The 18620-nt window shown below is 31.6% G+C and overlaps 2 protein-coding genes across 2 annotated transcripts; one reads left to right on the forward strand and one right to left on the reverse strand.

The window, feature by feature from the left end:
- Positions 1-63: 63 nt before the first annotated feature.
- Positions 64-2272, reverse strand: LOC131845360 (cell cycle checkpoint control protein RAD9A). The gene is made up of 3 exons (XM_059194418.1): positions 2088-2272; positions 1565-1970; positions 64-1249 (listed from the first exon to the last, which is right to left on the reverse strand). Exons 1-3 carry the CDS (start codon positions 2119-2121, stop codon positions 460-462), a joined length of 1230 nt encoding a protein of 409 aa, XP_059050401.1. The 5' UTR covers positions 2122-2272; the 3' UTR covers positions 64-459.
- A 316-nt stretch (positions 2273-2588) lies between these two features.
- On the forward strand, positions 2589-17965 carry LOC131843902 (uncharacterized). Its single transcript, XM_059192687.1, has 6 exons — positions 2589-2780; positions 13333-13453; positions 14090-14296; positions 14926-15162; positions 15862-16148; positions 16713-17965. The coding sequence occupies exons 1-6, from the start codon at positions 2768-2770 to the stop codon at positions 17114-17116; spliced, it is 1269 nt and encodes a 422-aa protein (XP_059048670.1). The 5' UTR covers positions 2589-2767; the 3' UTR covers positions 17117-17965.
- The last annotated feature ends 655 nt before the right edge of the window (positions 17966-18620 follow it).

An 18620-nucleotide genomic window follows, 5' to 3' on the forward strand; every position in this document is an offset into this window, starting at 1 on the left:
TAATTAAACATTCAATACAACCTTAGTTTTTGTATTATTAATATACTAATAGGATCAGATTTACATAATTATATATTATAACATTTACAGACTAAGACTTCTCTCACATGTATTTATAGTACATACTTCCAAGTGCTATTATAGTAAAAATCGATTGGATTATAGATTTTTAGGTGTGTTTCATCTAATAATCTTGTAAACAATATGTTGTCATAATTGAGAAATAAAAAGATTTTTTTAAATAGAAATGTATAGTATTTTGCTCCATACATAAGAACTTGTCTGTTTGTGGCTAGCAATCATTGTTTGATGCACTTTATATAAATTAGTGAAGGTAATGGATATCTATAGAGACATGTAAAAATTACATAATCCTTTATATTTATACATTATTTTATATATTCAACACATCAATGACTATATTACATTAAAAATAAATATATTTACATAAAAAGTTTGCTATTCACTGTCAGAGTCCTCCGCTAAGACCACACCTCTTATTGCTCTTGGATCAAAAGTACTTTCAAAGCATCTCTTGAATACGGATTTTATCATTGCTTTTGAAGTAGGTGATGCAGGAATGTGATCATGGTCCATGTCATCATTTTCTTTGCCATTATCATTATTTTCCATTTGTAATGATTTGCAATTGGATCTATTAATATTATTTTCTATGAATGACTTACCATTGGATAATGAATTGACAACAGGTATTTCATCTGGTATATCAATAAAATTAAACAAATGTGAATCTTCATCTAGGCATTTGGATATATCAGTGTCTATATGCACTTTCTTCCTAGCTGAAGAGTCATAACTAGTTTCTTTTCTTTTTCTTTCTATAGTTGTATTTTGTGTAGATGTAGCTTGTGTTGCACCATCAGGTTTTGATGTTGCTAAAACAAAGTGTGCTTCAAATGTTGATCCATTATGAACAATAAATACAACCGGCCGCCCTGTTGTTTCAAAATGTAATTGAATAGGCAAGCTTAAAGCTTCAGCTAAAGATAAAAGTGCTCTAAATTCCTTTAATGTGAAAGTTATAGTAGTAGCAGTTCCAATTGAGTAACTTGTAAACTCTATTGGTTTTAGGTTTATTTGTGTCCTGATGATTTTCAGTGAGTCTCCACTACATTCAGTATAGTTCCGAAGTATAAGTGACTGTGTTGTTGCCTCTAATGTGACTTGGTCATCCGAACTTTGAAAGTTGCTTAGTGTTTCTGATAGCAATCTCTGAGAAGATGTTATCCTAGATAAAGAAAGTTACAATACTTCATTAAATTATACAATATAAAGTTACATTGCATGTTTTATAAATTATTACAACATAGAAATATAGATTTCATTGTATTACATTTTATAAAGTGTAAAATGTATGTGAAGTGTTAAGAAATTATAATAATAAATGAAGTAAACTATAATAATAATTGAATATAAGGCCCTGAAATGAAATTGCAGAAACAATTTAGAAGTAATTCTTAGATTTATTATTTGGTAGGCTAATAAGAATGCATTTAAGTATAGTGCTGCTATTAAATAGCTAAAATGTAACAAACATATTTACCTGTTAGGTACAGAATCTTTTGTGTACACTGCTTGCATGGCCTTACAATCTAATATAGACACATAGTGTGTCTTCACTATACCATGTTTACATTTCAACTGAAATATTAATTTACATGCTTCTGGGTCAAGTTTTATTTCCAAATTCTCTACTTGTTTATCCATATGCGTTGGCGACTTAAACGTGTTTAGTGCCGATTTCATTGATATTTTGCATTTTAAACCTTCATTGTCTTCATTTGAGAAGTAATTAAAGTTGAAATATGAAAAGAAATTCTTATTGAATTTGACCATTGCATATGCCGATTCAGCAGCATTTAGAGTTCTTAAAAGCATACAATCAGGTAAAGATTCTAAGTATAGTTCATCTCCAAATCTAGCCAAAGCGTGCACAGTCCTCCCTAAAACTATTAAAAAATGAGTGGAAATTATTTTTATGTACATTTTTAATTAGTTTTGATAAAAGGACTTCATTAATTACGCTAATTAAAGAATAAATCGCAATCAAAACAGAATAGACTTACCTTTTACATTTGATCCTGGGACATAGCATTTCATTGTGAATTTAGGATGACGTAAATTAAAAAGATTTTGATATTAGGACTATATTCGTATTTTGAAAATACATCTATAGTCACAAACTAAATAGATAATATTTTCATAGTTTTTAAATAAAATTTCTAAGAGCGGTATCTCCATTCTGACAGCTATTGCTTTTTTTTTTGTTTATTGTTTTTTAGGAATGTCCGATATATATCGACACTATCGTAAAATCGAAAATTAATTATCGATGAAGTCATTTGTAAAATATCGCAATCTGCAAATGGAATGAAATATCAATGTTTGTTATTTGCCGTGTTATTGAGTTATATAATAATTATTTGATCAATCATAATACTAAACTTAATTATCTGTATATCGATAATAATATATCTATATATCGATATCTCTTGACACACGGAAGGATATCAAGCTTGTCAAAATTTAAGCATCTCTCTATATTCATAACAGTTTGTCCACCTCACTTGTAGAGTTGATATGTCTTTGGGCATCTCTATTTAATTTCTGTCAAATATATAGTATATAGAAGTATGTCGAGAGAAAGTTCGTAGTTCCTGGTGAAATTTTAAATTTGTTTCAACTGCCTAATTAAAGCACTGTATAAAATATTTTTATAATTTAAATAGTGCCATTGCGAATTAAAATGGATTTAAGCGGTAAGATTCTATTATTCTAGTTTATAGTACCATAACTGATAGCATCATTAACTATTGTAGAAAACCGCTTATTTTCTTCGATCAACTTGCCACTAAGAACTTCATTTGTAGTGGGTATATGGTCTCATAATTTGTTATTATTTTTATATTTATTCACTCCTATGACATAAATATTAATTTATGGCATAACTTGTAATTAGTAAAATTTATGGAATCGACAACGTATTTGCGAATACCCTACTTATTGTTCTTTTTACTAGCTTTGAAAAAAGGTTACTTTTTCGCTAGTTTTATACTGATAAACACAGCCTAACATTTGTTAGTGGGATACTATATAAACTCGTATGCGTGGCTAACTGTATGATATTTTTTTCTGTACCTACCTAATTAATATGGCAAGCTCGCTGACGGCCTACCTGATAGTAAGTGATCACCTATACAGGAGCAGCACGTTATGCGCATAAATTGCCATTCTGGAGGCTTAAGATGTCATATTTTCTGTCATTCTGTAATTTCACTGCGTTTTCTCACCCTACAATCGAAACAAAAGCTTACAAAGCTATCATTTGACGCCTGAAATAAATTGAGGTACCCACACAGAAGACTTACAAAGTCTACTTCGGTTAAAAGCTAGGTATGTAAGCGCCGTTCTTTTATTATATTTTATCGTGCACCTACTTATTAACAATTCTCAATTGTAACAGATTGAAATCAATAGGATTTAGACTTTTCGTCTGTGCGTTGTTCACGCTAATTTCAGAAACCACTAAACGTAGTCAATTTCTAGTAAATTCGCCACGATGGGCAAACTGACCTGACTTCATGCTCATCCTAAATTCTTTCACCGGTGTGGTATTTACCATTTGTATTTAAACCGAATACAAATTTAGAAATAGAAAAAATCTTTATTTACTGATTATTTTTAATGGATTATAATGGAATGTTGTCCGCTTACGCTAATGGTTTACGCGTGCGGAACAAAAATGTAGGACGACAAATATAGCATGAGGTTAGTTTAGGTCATCGTGATGAATTCACCAGGAATTTACAAGATGATTTCCAGGAGAAATCAAGTGGAGGTCAAACTGACATGGTTCGTTGCGAGCAATGGGGCTCCATTACTGACTATCCCCTTCTCTCCTCTATTTATAGATATTAGAAACAGCATTTTAATCTTGACACACGTCTTTATTATAGTTATTTCGACTTCTGAAACTTCAGAGATAAGGGAGATTTTATAATAGTATAGAGTATTTCTTTATCATATTTTCCATCATATCATGGCTAACTCAAATAGGATAGTAAATAATTAGTTGACACAGTTTTGTAATTTTATTTCCTTTAAAGGTAATAAGCAGAAATACCTAAGAACACATATGAACAATCTATGAAGTCATCTTATTCAGATATCTTTATCTGTGAATATTCCTGATTTCATAAAATACCTTTTAAACTTTTGATCATTTTTTAAGAATTCGAAATTCTCTATGGTCGAATTAGATACGTGCCACGCTGATATCAATATACATGATTGACTTTTCTCAGTACAATATTCCAATGGTAGATAGGATTTACTATAGTAACTTTTTTGTGGATAATACCTGTACTCTGCCATAACACGTATTCCACATTCTTGGGTGTTGACTGCAAGTGATCTTATAATACCTGGCAAAAGAAATATATGTCAATTTAGTTGCATAATATTTACTTACCAGCATCTTTTAGCCTATAACAAGCACAATATCATGGGCCCTTAGTAAAACATAAAATACTGCATTTAAGTGAAGGTTGTTGTTGCTTTTAATAAAATTGCAATAAAATAAATTATAGGTATTTCAGCGTATCGATTACGAGAATTGCTGGCATTTTTTATTAATTTATATGTTCATAGATAAGATAAAGCGGATCGATATGTTTTAGTGCGGATTAATGGCTTTCAAGCCATAATAAGTACGAAATATAATTGTATCAGTGCATGTATAATTGTATACCTACCTTTTACAGAAACCCTGAATCTACTGAATCGATTTTGGAAATTCTTTTAGTATCAGATAGCCCATTTATCGACGAAGCCTATATAACATTACGATACCATTAATAGGAGCAGAGTAAGAATGGTATATGTCGGAAATTGTGACGCGGGCGAAGTTACGCGGGTCAACTAGTCTTTATGTATAAAAACTAGCTGTCCCGGCAAATGTTGTTTTGCCTTAAAATAAAAATAAAAAATTTAGGGGTGGACTACCCCTAACATTTAGGGGGATGAAAAATAGATGTTGGCCGTTTCTCAGACCTACTCAATACGCTCACAAAATTTCATGAGAATCGGTCAAGCCGTTTCGGAGGAGGATGGGAACGAAAACTGTGACACGAGAATTTTATATATAAGATTACGTGTCACGTTATTTGTCCGCAATGGACTCCTAAACTACTGAATCATTTGCAAATTTGATTTGCACCTTGTGTGCAATTTGATCCAACTTGAAAATAGGATAGTTTACATCTCAATTTATAGTCGCAATATTATTTTATTCAATAACCTTAGCCACAGCAACGCGTGGCCTGGTCTACAAGTATTTTATAAAAACACAATATACATATGGACTTCGTACATCTATTATATCTACGAGCAAAAAGGTTGCGTCTATCCGTTCATTTTCTCATGACTAAGCAGTAACTAATCTTATATATTTTATATAATTTGTGGTGTACATTTGATAGGTCTGAGAATATATTGTAGGCAGTTTTTTATACCCCTAGATGATAAGAGTCGATTCATCATATTATATATTAGCTGTTCCCGCGGCTACGTCCGCGTAGAATTTAACTTTAATTTTCTAAAATAAAAGTAGCCCAAGTTACTCCTTATTACATCAGCTATCTACCAAAAAAAGTCCCGTCAAAATCGGTCCAGCCATTTCAGAGATTAGCCTTTATTAAAAAATGTTATTTTGGTGTATGTATCGTATTTATATTCATATGCGTGTAGTAAAAAAAGGTTATTTCAATATTACAAACAGATACTCCAATTTTATTTATATGTATAGATATTGTAGACTTTTGTACTTACTGTTCCATGTTTATGTATGTGCAATAAAGAGTTATTATTATTATTGTTAAGTTTCAAATTACTTGTCCTTGTATATATTAACGGTTTTACTAATATAACGGATAGTACACCTAGTTCATATTACATAGAAGATGAAGCGAACGTCAGCAAATTAATAATTATAATGATATGATACTTTGCTGCGTATTTACGGAGCATAAAATTTGTCACACAATTGAAATAGACTTAGAATTTATTCATTGTATTATTGGTATAAGTCAATATTTGTGTATTGATGAGTTACTGTAATATGTTCTATACCTACTCTATAAATACTCTGATGACTAAGTATGATATATTTTGTATGTAGTTATGAATGATGAAATAATAATTATAAAGCTAATATTTTGTTACAATTGTTGTCTTTCAAAAGTTTTACTATTTATCATTATATTGGGTTCTATTATGTTGATAAAGACATCCAATAATAGTTTTAGTCATAGATACATCTATATATATTGTAAGTATTATTTAATGCCAAATCATAAAAAAAAGCTCGGGTGGGCTTTGTAACTTAGGTGTTAAAAAATAGATAACCTAGGTCTGAGAACTACCAAGTATACATATAAAATTGAAAATCGGTTTAGTAGTTTAGGATTACACCGCGTACAAACAACGTTACATCATTTTTTTATATACTTATATATGTATATATCATTATGACTATGAATATTTGGAACAACAGTCGTGTCATGTACCTATATGTTGTCGACCTTAATGAAACCTTGTTGTGCCGGTTTTAAAGCTTCCCGTCCTACAGTACATAGCTACACTAACTGACCCGCGTAACTTCGTCTGCGTCATTCTTTCCCCGTTTTTTGCAACATTTTTCATTGATGGCCCGCTACTATTGACCGTAGCGTAGTTTTATATAGATTTTTGTAGTTTTATTTAGACTTCATAAATGGTTTATATAATATTAAAATTTAAATTCAGACACGTCGTTTATTTGGTAGATCTCGCTATGACAACGCGGAAACCAACAAGCTCTTCAATTTTAAATTATTAGTATAGATTTAGGAAAAGCGTGTCTACATGTTCAGATTAAATTACAGTGCAAGCAGATTTATAACATCCAACAGAACGTTGTGGGGAATTATTAGTTATAGGAACTAGTGTCCTTTTAGTAAATATTAGGAACGGAAACGAAATTCGTCACAGTGAACTCATTAACTCGTTTTCATTATCGTCCTATCATCCACTGGTTCTTTGCCAGCATATAGCGTTATGGCAGATGAGAACGCCAATCCATATTCATCTATAAAAAAGCAGTCATTAATTACAGTGTAAGTAAAAATATGCTACCATACCATTTCTACAAGTGGCGTTTACAAGCTGTTTCGGAACACTCAGATATCGCTCCATAGTCTTATTGAAATTTGGTTTAAGACATAAATAGTCTTCTTCGTAGTATTCCAGTCTTCGACGTTGGGGTACAGTCTCGTATTTAATGATGGAATGAAACACGCATGCATCCGGTCGCGTTGGTACCTATGAAGCAATTTATTCGTATAATTTTCGCGTCAAATTAGGTCACTGGGGTCTACAGACAGACGGGTTTAGGCACTATATGCATATGCATGTATGTGAATATATGAAATTCAATGAAGATAAGTATATGATATCAACGGAAGCGCTAAAACCAATCTACTTAATTTTTTATTTACTCTTTAATAACAAAAATATACTATATCAATAAAAGTATATTATGCTGAAGTCCAATCAAAAAGTTTGTTACCAGTTGAAAAGAACTGGAAAAAGAAAATTGAATTTGTATACTGACCTGGACGGCATGTAAAAATATTACTATATCAAACAGAATGAAACTTAACGTTCATAAGCGGCTAAAAAGTCTATGAATATATGATTTTTAATTTGAAATTTTGAATCTATCATCCATCCACTAATTCATGTGACCACGCAGTTTATAAGATGCTTTTAAAATGGTTATCCATTTTTTACTTTGCTTTGCCTTGTGAATACTATCATTGATCATCGGCTTACAAGCAGAATAAGTCTGTATAGATAGAAACACCCTCGCTATGTGTTGGGATCTCTCGGGTCCCTACCAGCTAATTTGGTACTTCACAGGTACGAAGCTCTGAAGAACCAAAGCAGATGGAAACATGGCTATTAAAGTCTTCACAGTCTTTGTAATAGTTTCCTCTTTTTTTCTAAAGGTTTTTGTATTTGTGTGCTTGCTCAGTATCCCGTCTTCTTGCCACAATATTACATGACCGAATATCTCAAGGGGAAAATACGCTGACATTCGATGAGCTGCACTTGAATAATATTTTGCTATCATAATATATTGATATTAAATAAAACAACAATGGTTAACGACCTTGTCGTCTCCTCTAACTTATTGTTTGAGGCCCGTAAAATACATATGGCAGCTTTGTCAACAGAAGATAACAAATATAATAATATGGCAACAATTTATTATTGCATGGCAAAATAATTGATTATGTAACAAACTATAGAAGGCAAATAAATACGAGTACATTTATTTATTCGGCACAGTGCTTATATAAGAATATTCCTTTATATTCGAATTCTCTTTTAGACAACTATGTTACAAAACATCCATAATAATATTATGAATCTTAAATGTCTGTCGTCCATTTGTTCTGTATCACAAGGACGGAAGTAGGTTCTTTTAGATCAAAATAACCTGGAGGGCATGAATGAATTAAGTTTATAGAGATGAAATCACGGATGACAATAAGTCTTCAAAAAATTAAATGTATTGTGTGTGTATATAACGCATTATGGAACTTTATGATGTTTTTTTTATATTGTAGGATGTAGGATTTTATTTTATTTTATTGTAAATATATAGGGTATATACATGGTACCTACCGGGTTTATTATGTTTACAATCGACGCATGAGTATCTGACTAATAAACAATCTTACGTTTAGAATATTAATAAGGATGACTTACTTCCTGTCCGATGCATCTAGGGCCCGATATATTCTCATTAAAGAGATTTGTTGCTGGTTGATCGACAGGCAATTGAACCATACCATTACACAGTGTCCAAAAACCGTCTCGAATGATGTATGTGCGAGGTAGTCGGTCCAATGTCGATACCGTTACTGTTGTGACTCCATACCTGAATGAATTGATATTAATTTTATTACGTTTAACTTACTAATTAATAAAATAGCGCATTTAAGCTTGACTATTAATTTCCTGTTTTAATTATTCATATTATTAAATCTAAACCCGGGACATAAGTCCTGGGAACTGTTCGCTGTTAAGAATTCGTCTCAGTTAAAATATTTGGGGACCCAAATGATTTTATAGACCGTCATATCTATAAATCTTCACGCCAATTCCCGCACGGAGTTGTCACGGAGTTGTCAGAGAGACATAATCTCTAAAATAACGGGGCGAGTGCTTTTGTCCTTTTATTTATTTAAGAAATGTTATTAATTTTATATGTAAAGACGTAAATAACTTTAGTTTAACTTTTCACTAAATGCGTATGAAAGTAAATTCAATACTTACTTGACAAAAATATTTTTAAAAGTTTTGGTTAGTGGTTTTGTTCTTCATAATCTCTAAAATAACGGGGCTAATTTTGATAGGACTTTCACTCGCAGGTAGGTAACGTTGTAAGAAGTAACCTAGATTACTTTTATTTATTTAAGAAATGTTATTAATTTTATATAAAAAGATTCACGCAAGCGGAGACGCTGTTAACAGCCCGTATTAATTAAAATGATAGATTCCAGTTAAGATACTTTACTTGGCACTAACGATGACGTTCTTTAACAATTGCTCCCTGGTCTCTAGGATATTAAGTTGAGTTTTTAGAGTATCAGCTAAAATTTTCGCGTTATCTAATGTTTCTTCTAACTTCATCTTCAAAGTAGCCGTTATAAATTGGCTGTTCGATCGATACAGCATCTCATTTTTTACATTTTGACCTATATATTGCTCAGTAAAATCGTCAACAGGTACCATTCGTAAATTGTCGTCATTCAATATCCCTAGCTTCTACTAGTAGTACATTAACAGTCATTGAATCAAACAATAAAAATAAACTTAGTACAATTATTTGTCCTTGCTGTCAGGATAAACAGTCTATATTACTGTTCTAAATTTGATACAATGACTCCGAACAAAGAAAATCCTTTGTTTTTCATAAACTTTAATTGTTTAAGAACTCATCTCAAAATGCATTTCACTTATGCAGAATGGCCGACACCATACAAAGCTACACATCTCATCCAATCAAGTGAAAACCCAAAGGATAATGAAGTTCATCCATTACATTACTTTTTTTTTGTGCACCGTTGACATTGCTGAAGTAAAAAATGCGTACAGTTAGACAATATCTTATATATAAAATTCTTGTGTCACAGTTTTCGTTCCTATACTCCTCCCAAACGGCTTGACCGATTCTCGTGAAATTTTGTGAGCGTATTGAGTAAGTCTGAAAATAGGCCAACATCTATTTTTCATCCCTCTAAATGTTAGGGATAGTCCACCCCTAATTTTTTTTTTATTTTAAGGCAAAACAACGTTTGCCGGGACAGCTAGTATACTATATTTACAGTCAAAATTCACATGGTTTCGATATTTTTATGATATAATTATAATTACCCTGGATAATTCACACAATGCCATCTAGTTCCAAGTAGGTAGAGCTTGCGTTATGGGTACTAGACAATTTTGATAAATACTTATTTTTTAAATTACATATACATATATAATAAGACAATCATGCTATGAATACAAAGTTTGCACAGTGCGAGAAATCTAAACCGCTAGACCACCGAGGCTCTCAAAGTAATAACAATATGATGTACTTAAAGCTGTAATTGTACATATATATATGATCATCAGGACCACGGAAATCACATAATGCCCTGTATTACTCGTAGTACCTACCTCTCATACTTGTCATTTTTAGGTCTATTTCAGCCTTATCTCATTCTATAAACTGTTACCTATTGGTGGTTGTTGTAAGTACGAGAGTTGAGACCACAGAACAGAGAAGTCTGTTCAAAGACACAAAGTCCGTTCTGCTCCGTTAGACTGTTAAGCAATAAATCAAGTATAGTAGTATTATCTATGACGATAAATACAAGATACTGTGCTAATGTTATCTACATAAGTTTGCTGCAATGATTTTGATATTTGACTTGAACTGTAATGAGCTGTCTGTAGGCCCGGCCGTCTTCAACCTGTTGAAGGCGGTGGACAGTTATAAAAAAATACAATTTCCAATGAACTGTATAAAAAATACAATTTCCGTTTCGTACATGGATGTTTTGTATATCAATTTCAGAAGAAAATGACGGAATTTAGGGTTCTTAATGCCTTAATGTTACTTTTACCGGTTACCGCCTGAAAGTTTCTTCTTTTTGCAGAAAAAAGCAGACCCACAGATAACATATTAAGCAGTATAATTTAATATTATTAAAATGTCATGTCCTATATATATAGTGTACTTACAATTGTTCTTGGACAGGGGACATCCATTCGGACACCTTAAAAATAGAGTAGGTTTGTTATAAGAGAAATTTTTAATCCCGTACTTATAAAAAAAAACCTTACTTGTTAATCAATGAAATTTAGTAGCAAATCTAAATTAAAATTATTATATAATGAGTAACCTTATGACATAAACATATTTTTAAAAAGTCATCTCACCCAATCGCTATAAACAGTGTGGGTTGATAAAACAAATATATAAATGTTTCTAAAAAACATGTTTCTTAATTGACATCTATTGACGTCGTATCGCACCTTGTTCCTATTGCAAATACGCCGATATCTAGAGCAAAAACTACAAGCTTCCCAATGTTTACAAACATAATGATTAATCGGACCAGACGCGGCTTGTATTCCACTATTGTTCTGACTTCTAATAGTGAAAAAAATATATAATCCTTTTGTTAAGAACCTACTTATACGTCCCATTTGATAAAAGTAGTTAGTAGTAACCGTCGTATACAACCATAGATTATGCATCCTATATTGTACTGTGATGTCTATATTTTCCTTAGCATCTAGTATTGTTCTTCATGGGAGTAGGTTACTTGATGACAAATAATCATATGAATCATTATTGTGTCACATTTTATAGAATGTTTTTACATCAAATTGATTTATTTAACTTTAAATAAATCCTCGACCCGAATTCATTATTCAACCGGTTTTTGATGGGTTTCTGTGTTATATTACAAACGAATATTTTTATAGTACAACAAGTAGGTAGATACCTAATATATGTACTTATATATAAGGTACCTACTTTTTGTACATTTGTGGTCGTTGAAGATGCTTCACCACATGTTTTTATAATCGTTGTGTTACTGTTTTTTTAGTACAAGATTTTGTATGTAACTTCATTCAGGTTGCATGACTTATAATTATTAATTTGCGATTATTGACTTATATCATCTTAAATACTACGTGTACCTGTTACTAATTAGTCGTGATTAGATAACGGTTGGCGGAGCGATTAACACAAAGACATATAGTTACATATATTTTGCTTAGAACCTTCACTAGGACACGCAGAATAAATCATCCAAGTTTCATAAATAATATATAAAAGATTTAGAAACCCATATAGAAAAAACTGTTTTTTTGTAATATAGAAGAGGATTATCTACTCTTTTTGTTATACTACATTTATAGGTATAAGTGAATTATTGAATAATAACATAATTATCACGTCAAGGTCATAGCTATTTACCTGCATTACTGCGTCGCCTAATGATTGCTGTAGCATAGCACCAGTCTTATCTTACTAATCCTATTTATATTACTTATAATATTATGAAGGAATTTTAATTGTAAAATCAATTAAATGGCGTTATTCAACCTATTTGATGGTAAACTACCGATAACATGCGGTTAATTAACCGTTAATAAAGAAAAATGCATTTTTAAAATCGTTAACAATCGGCTCATTTATAGTGTGAATGGAAGGATGGATGTTTATTATTCTTTCACACAAAAACTTCTGAATGAGTTTGTAAACTTTACAATAATGTAGCTTTTACATCAGAATAATACATAGGCTATAACTTTCATGCGAGTAAAACCTCGGGCAAAGATAGTGGTTTATAGCAAAGAGTTATGATGACAAAAATTACTAGCAAAGAGCTATGATGACGATGGAATTTTGTATATTCGGTATTTTATTCAGCGACGTTATATACATACTAGGACAGGAATAACCCCTATAATTGGCTATTCAAGCTTAAATGTATCTTCAAGACTGTTATAAACTTATAACAGATAGAGTAGTCGGTGGTACTATCAAACGTGAACTTCGTAACGAACACAACATTTGACATTATCAGATTTATCCGAATTATATATTTGAGTCATAAATAATAATATACATTTAATTTACTCCTTATGGAACTCGTTGAAAACTAAACAGCTCATATGATAAAAAATTAATTCCAGTGGATGAAGTGATAGAGGGCTTATTCCGAAAAGAAGCAACTGAGCAACCTTCAGACACAAGGAAGTTTGAAGAACACGAGTTGGAACTGCCGAAATGGTTTGACGAGAAGAAATTCAATAGGTGAGTATTGGCAGATCGGTGTAATCTTATTAATAGTATAAACACGAAAGTGCTGAGTGTGAGGATGGTTTTGATGAAACGTTACAGTAATATAGGTTATACATCATAATAATATATAAACGGTAGGGAAAAAAATTATAATGTAAAAACTTGACGTTCATAAGCGGCTAAAATGTCCTACATGAATAAATGATTTTTTAATGTTGAAACTATGATTTAAGAAAGAAAGAAAGAAAGAAAGAAAGAAAGAAAGAAAAAATATTTTATTCAGTGCAATGTAACAAAAATATAATATAAACAACAAACGAGAAAAAAAAAATGAGCAAATAAAAGGATATCATGCAAATTGTGCGAAATATTATATAATGATAGATTGAAGACGAAGTTGCGCGGGTCAGCTATAAAATGGTTGATATTTCTTCATACAACATTGGTTGTAAAGTGGATAAATTGATTTACCGTACGGACATAATAGCTTTCAGGTGTTTTTTTTTTGTTAATATTTTACTTTGGGGTATTTTGGTACATTATTTTATTTAATGCTTTCTTAGTTTTCAAATAATGCAGTATTATAATAGAATTTAAAAGTCTATGGCCGCGTTCATTATTACAACGCGTACATTTTTTCATGCTCAGGGGTCGGCGTTTCTTCTGGAACTTCAGCTTCAGCTTAGCCACTTCGATGATGATTGGTCTGATAGCGGTGATCTCAGTGCCGTCTATACTGAAGATCCTAGTCAGTACACGCCGCTCCAACTCGGTCTTCACCGCATATAGACGATATTTGTCCACATTACTACACGTGACCAGCTGGTTTGAAAACGAACTAAAACCTGGCAGTATGTAAGTAAAAATGTAAGCACATAAACTTATTCGTAGGCCTGTATATTTTAAGTATGTTAGACTTATGTAGTATTTGAACGTTATACTATTTTTAAGACTATTTAATTGGGATAGTGTTAAAAATTGTCATTTCTGGTGACTTTAGGATTTAAATTAAATATGATTAATAATATATCCCTCATATATTTCTAACGCCAGCTTATTAGTTAGAATATTGAAAGTAAGATCAATATTCTAACTAATATTGTAAATGTTAGTTTTTTATAAACATGTTTTGATTTGATCGCATAAGACAAAAACAAGATTTTGCCATTTCAGCAGCAGCTTCGTTGTAACATGTTTCAGTTGGAGAATCAGATATGGCAGTGAAATTACAGGGTATGGAGCCATTTATAGTGACGGTATCGCCGTGGCGTTGATTATACTAGGCGACGGTTGCCACTTATCACCGTATGGATCATCAGCACGTTTGCCATTGCATATTCTAGTTTTTTTCTTTATAATATCCCGGGTATTAAATTCCAGGCTTGTTACTTTAGTTACTTATACATTACACTACTTATTTACTATGCGAATATGCATAGTAAATAAGTAGTGTACTAGTTTACATTAAAACATATGTTACACAGCTCATGGAGATCGCTGCACGCAGTTAGAAAGCGTCACCTTCACGCAGCTCTGGCGTCCAAAAAGAAAGGCCTCGGCGTCGTATCCCAAAGGGATATGGCCCTGACATTGTTCGGATTTATAGGCTATTCCATTTTGATGCCTGATAAATTCAGTGTGTCCCAATTAACGCCAGACGACTGGGACTCGTACAATCACCTGTGGAGCGTTATAGGTTACATGATCGGAATAGAAGATAAGTAAGTATAGCATTATTTCTTAAATATCTAAAAAAATCTGCGGAATTGCCTTTACGTAATATAAAAATTATCGCTTTTTCTACTTATTTTTTTTATTTATTTTATGGTTTCTACCGTAAAAATAACTGATTTTCAGCCAAGGATGTAGGAAATTATTTGCGAAATCTTAGGTATTGTAGTTTTAGTAGTAATAATAATTCACTAAGAGGCAGTCACTCATTTTAATTTATGTATGTGTATATATTATATTACATATTGTGAATGATCGAATTGTTTTGTTTATTTTCAAAGTCTTGTCTACAATTTCATTTCGTGAGAGAATTTTTAAAATCGGTTGTGTATAAACACTTCTTTTTATAATATTTTACAAATTGAATACCAATACCAAACTGGAGTATTGTGGAGTAATATTTTCTTAAGTAATTTCATTTAGGCAAGTAGACAATATTTTATAAAATAGATAGATCACAACTTCACTAGTGTGAAAGTAGGTCACGCCTGTTTAACTGCATTAGCAATTGATAAATCGTTGTTGTACCTCTTTATAAATATCTATTAAATTGCATTGCATGTAATTGCATAACATAAATTTATTAAACTTAACATTCATGTGTAAACGTAAAGCGGAATTGAAATCGAGGTCAACAAAAGACTCGATAACTAGAATGGTCTTTTAATAATGTACATATTTTGTTCCAGGTATAATATATGTCGTAAAACACCTGAAGAAACTCGCGAAATATGCCAAATATTATTGGACAGAGTATACAGACCTTCCATGGAGAGTGTTCCAGAACACTTCGAACACTCAGCTCGGGTGTTATTAGATGGCCTCTCGAGCATCAACCCGACCGTAGAAATAGAGGCCACCCTATTCTGGTGTCGACGTCTCACAAATGTACCTGGTTACGTATATTCCGAAGAGGAGCGAGTAGCGCTGCAAGATAGCTTACGGAAACATTTAAAGGGCAAGAATCCTGACACAGGTATTTATGCTTATTTTATACGTGAACTTTGAAAGTGTAATTTCTAATATACACAATAAATAATTACAAGCTGTGCCCGTGGTTTCATCCGCGAAAAAAATTATAGCCTTATAGGCTAAGTAAAGTAAAGTTTCGTCAAAATCCGTTCAATAGTTTTTGCGTGAAAGAGGAACAAGCATCCGCCCATACTCACAAACTTTCGCTGTATGGAAATCTGTTTATGTAACATGTCTATTATGGAACATTGTTTATTATTATCAATGTATAACACTGAAAATTTTGTATATTTGAATGTTTGAACGCGCTTATATCTGTAACTACCAGTCGAATATGAAACCATTTTGCATTAGATTAATTTGATAATCTAATTCTTAAGGAAAATTATACATTCCTAAACTTCACGCCGTCAACCAAAAAAGAAAGAAAGTCAGTGAGAACACTGGGAACACAGTCCAAAAAGTGTAATGTACTGGTTCAGGAACAAGTTTTTTTTTTTTAAATTAGACTGCGGGTGAAATCTAGTCAGCTAGTCACAATAACTTTTTAAATAACAATACATTTTAGGTGTGGATTCAAGACTCTTAATAGACAAGCCAATTTTGGATGACATCCCCGATCGACCAGCGCGTTTGCTTTACCTTCACGATTACGACACATTGGAGAATGTCCCTGCATACAAAACACTGTCCCTCAAAGGCAAATTCAAATTAGCTCTCGGCAATATCGGAGTGGCTGCCTACAGTACGTGTATAGGTCGAAATTACTTCAATTGGAACCATTGGTTCAGTCTGTACCTTATGAAATATTTTCCATACATCGCGTTCTTTCGATTTGGTATCAAACAGTCAATTGTCAACATATTTGAAGAGGATCCGACTGACAACACTGTACCTAAGCCTAATGCAGACTTTTATAAGCCACAAGAACCTCGATCGTGGTATAAAGAATGGTTATCGTTACTGTGGTAACATTTATACACCTATAGAAAAGGGTTATTAACATTTCTAAGGGTTAGGTTAACATTTCTAAATAAATGTATTATTAGATACATTAGTATATAAGACGTAATGAAAATGGTACAACTTTCCTCGTTATGGAGAGGCGGAATGCACAAATCGCGCTTCAATACAAATCATGTGATATATTGTGTGTAAAGCTCGGGATAATGTGCCTTGTAACAATAAGAATAAATTATTCAATTTAAATATACCGCTCAATCTTTTTGACGAGACTATTACGTTACTTTAAGGTTTGTATATCTAAGTATTTATTTATTATCACAAAATTTTATATATATTGACAAACTTATTTTTTATACTGAAAAATTCTACTATCATGTAATTCTACGTTAAATAAATATATTTTATAGGTACTATAGATGGTATAGTAGAGTAAGATCTGAAGTATACATATATGTTAACCTATGAACCTCTTATTGACATTAAAAATTAACAAGTGATATTTTTTTAATTAATTGTTATTTAATTATAAGTGAATCAATTTTGTGCATGACATTTATAGAATATAGGTACATACGTATGTATATTAGGTATACATTGACCAGTTTCCTATATATAAGTAACGTATAGAATAATAATAGAAATAAGAAAATATCATAATAACAGATTATATTTATAAATCAATGACTATATTCCGAATGACTTGTTAATTTTTATTATTTTTTATTTAATAATAACTACTATGTATTATAGACATTCAATTTAATTATATAACTTGAGGATAGATTTCACTTTTATTTTATGGCATTGATTGTTTGGTATTGGAATTACCATTACTTCTGATTACTCTGTTTGAGTTTATAGTATAGTACATAGTCGTTCTATTGATATCTAATAAAAAAAACGTAAGTACTTAATTAACCCGTCGATCTATACGTATCGACAATGTAAACATAAACATTTCGGCAAAATCGGCAAATTTTATACATTCCAAATGTACAACGTAGCTACTCTTCGCCAGGCAAAGAGAATAGTAATTGTAGGTTATCAGACCTAACAAGGCCTTTAATTATTCCATAGGAGACCAAACTTGATCGATGTATTTGATGTGATTGCAATTGAGCCCTAACTTGCAGACTGCAGGTAAATGTACTCTAATAACTAGAAGCCACAATTTTCCATGGCCCTACTTTCCCTATCTTAGTCCATCTAAATACAATGATCTATATTTACACAATTATTTATATTTAAACCGCAGATATTTTATTTCAAATTTTTGCGCTGCGTTTGTTTGCATTTGGGTTTATTTGTAAGACTTGGTATTACTAATAATATTGACTAAATATAATAATCTTACAATATCAACGGATGGTTGTAATAATAATAACTTCTGTTTGACATTTTTACGCTGCCTATTTACATTTGAGTTTATCGACGACGGCATGATCTAAATTAGTATTTAGGTAAGCTTATCTTATTTATCCATGAATTGTATGATATCTGTGTTAATCGT

This window comes from Achroia grisella, unplaced genomic scaffold (assembly GCF_030625045.1).
Source record: "Achroia grisella isolate CSIRO2021 unplaced genomic scaffold, CSIRO_AGI_Agris_v1 utg109, whole genome shotgun sequence".
In the NCBI taxonomy this organism is placed as follows: Eukaryota; Metazoa; Arthropoda; class Insecta; order Lepidoptera; family Pyralidae; genus Achroia; species Achroia grisella.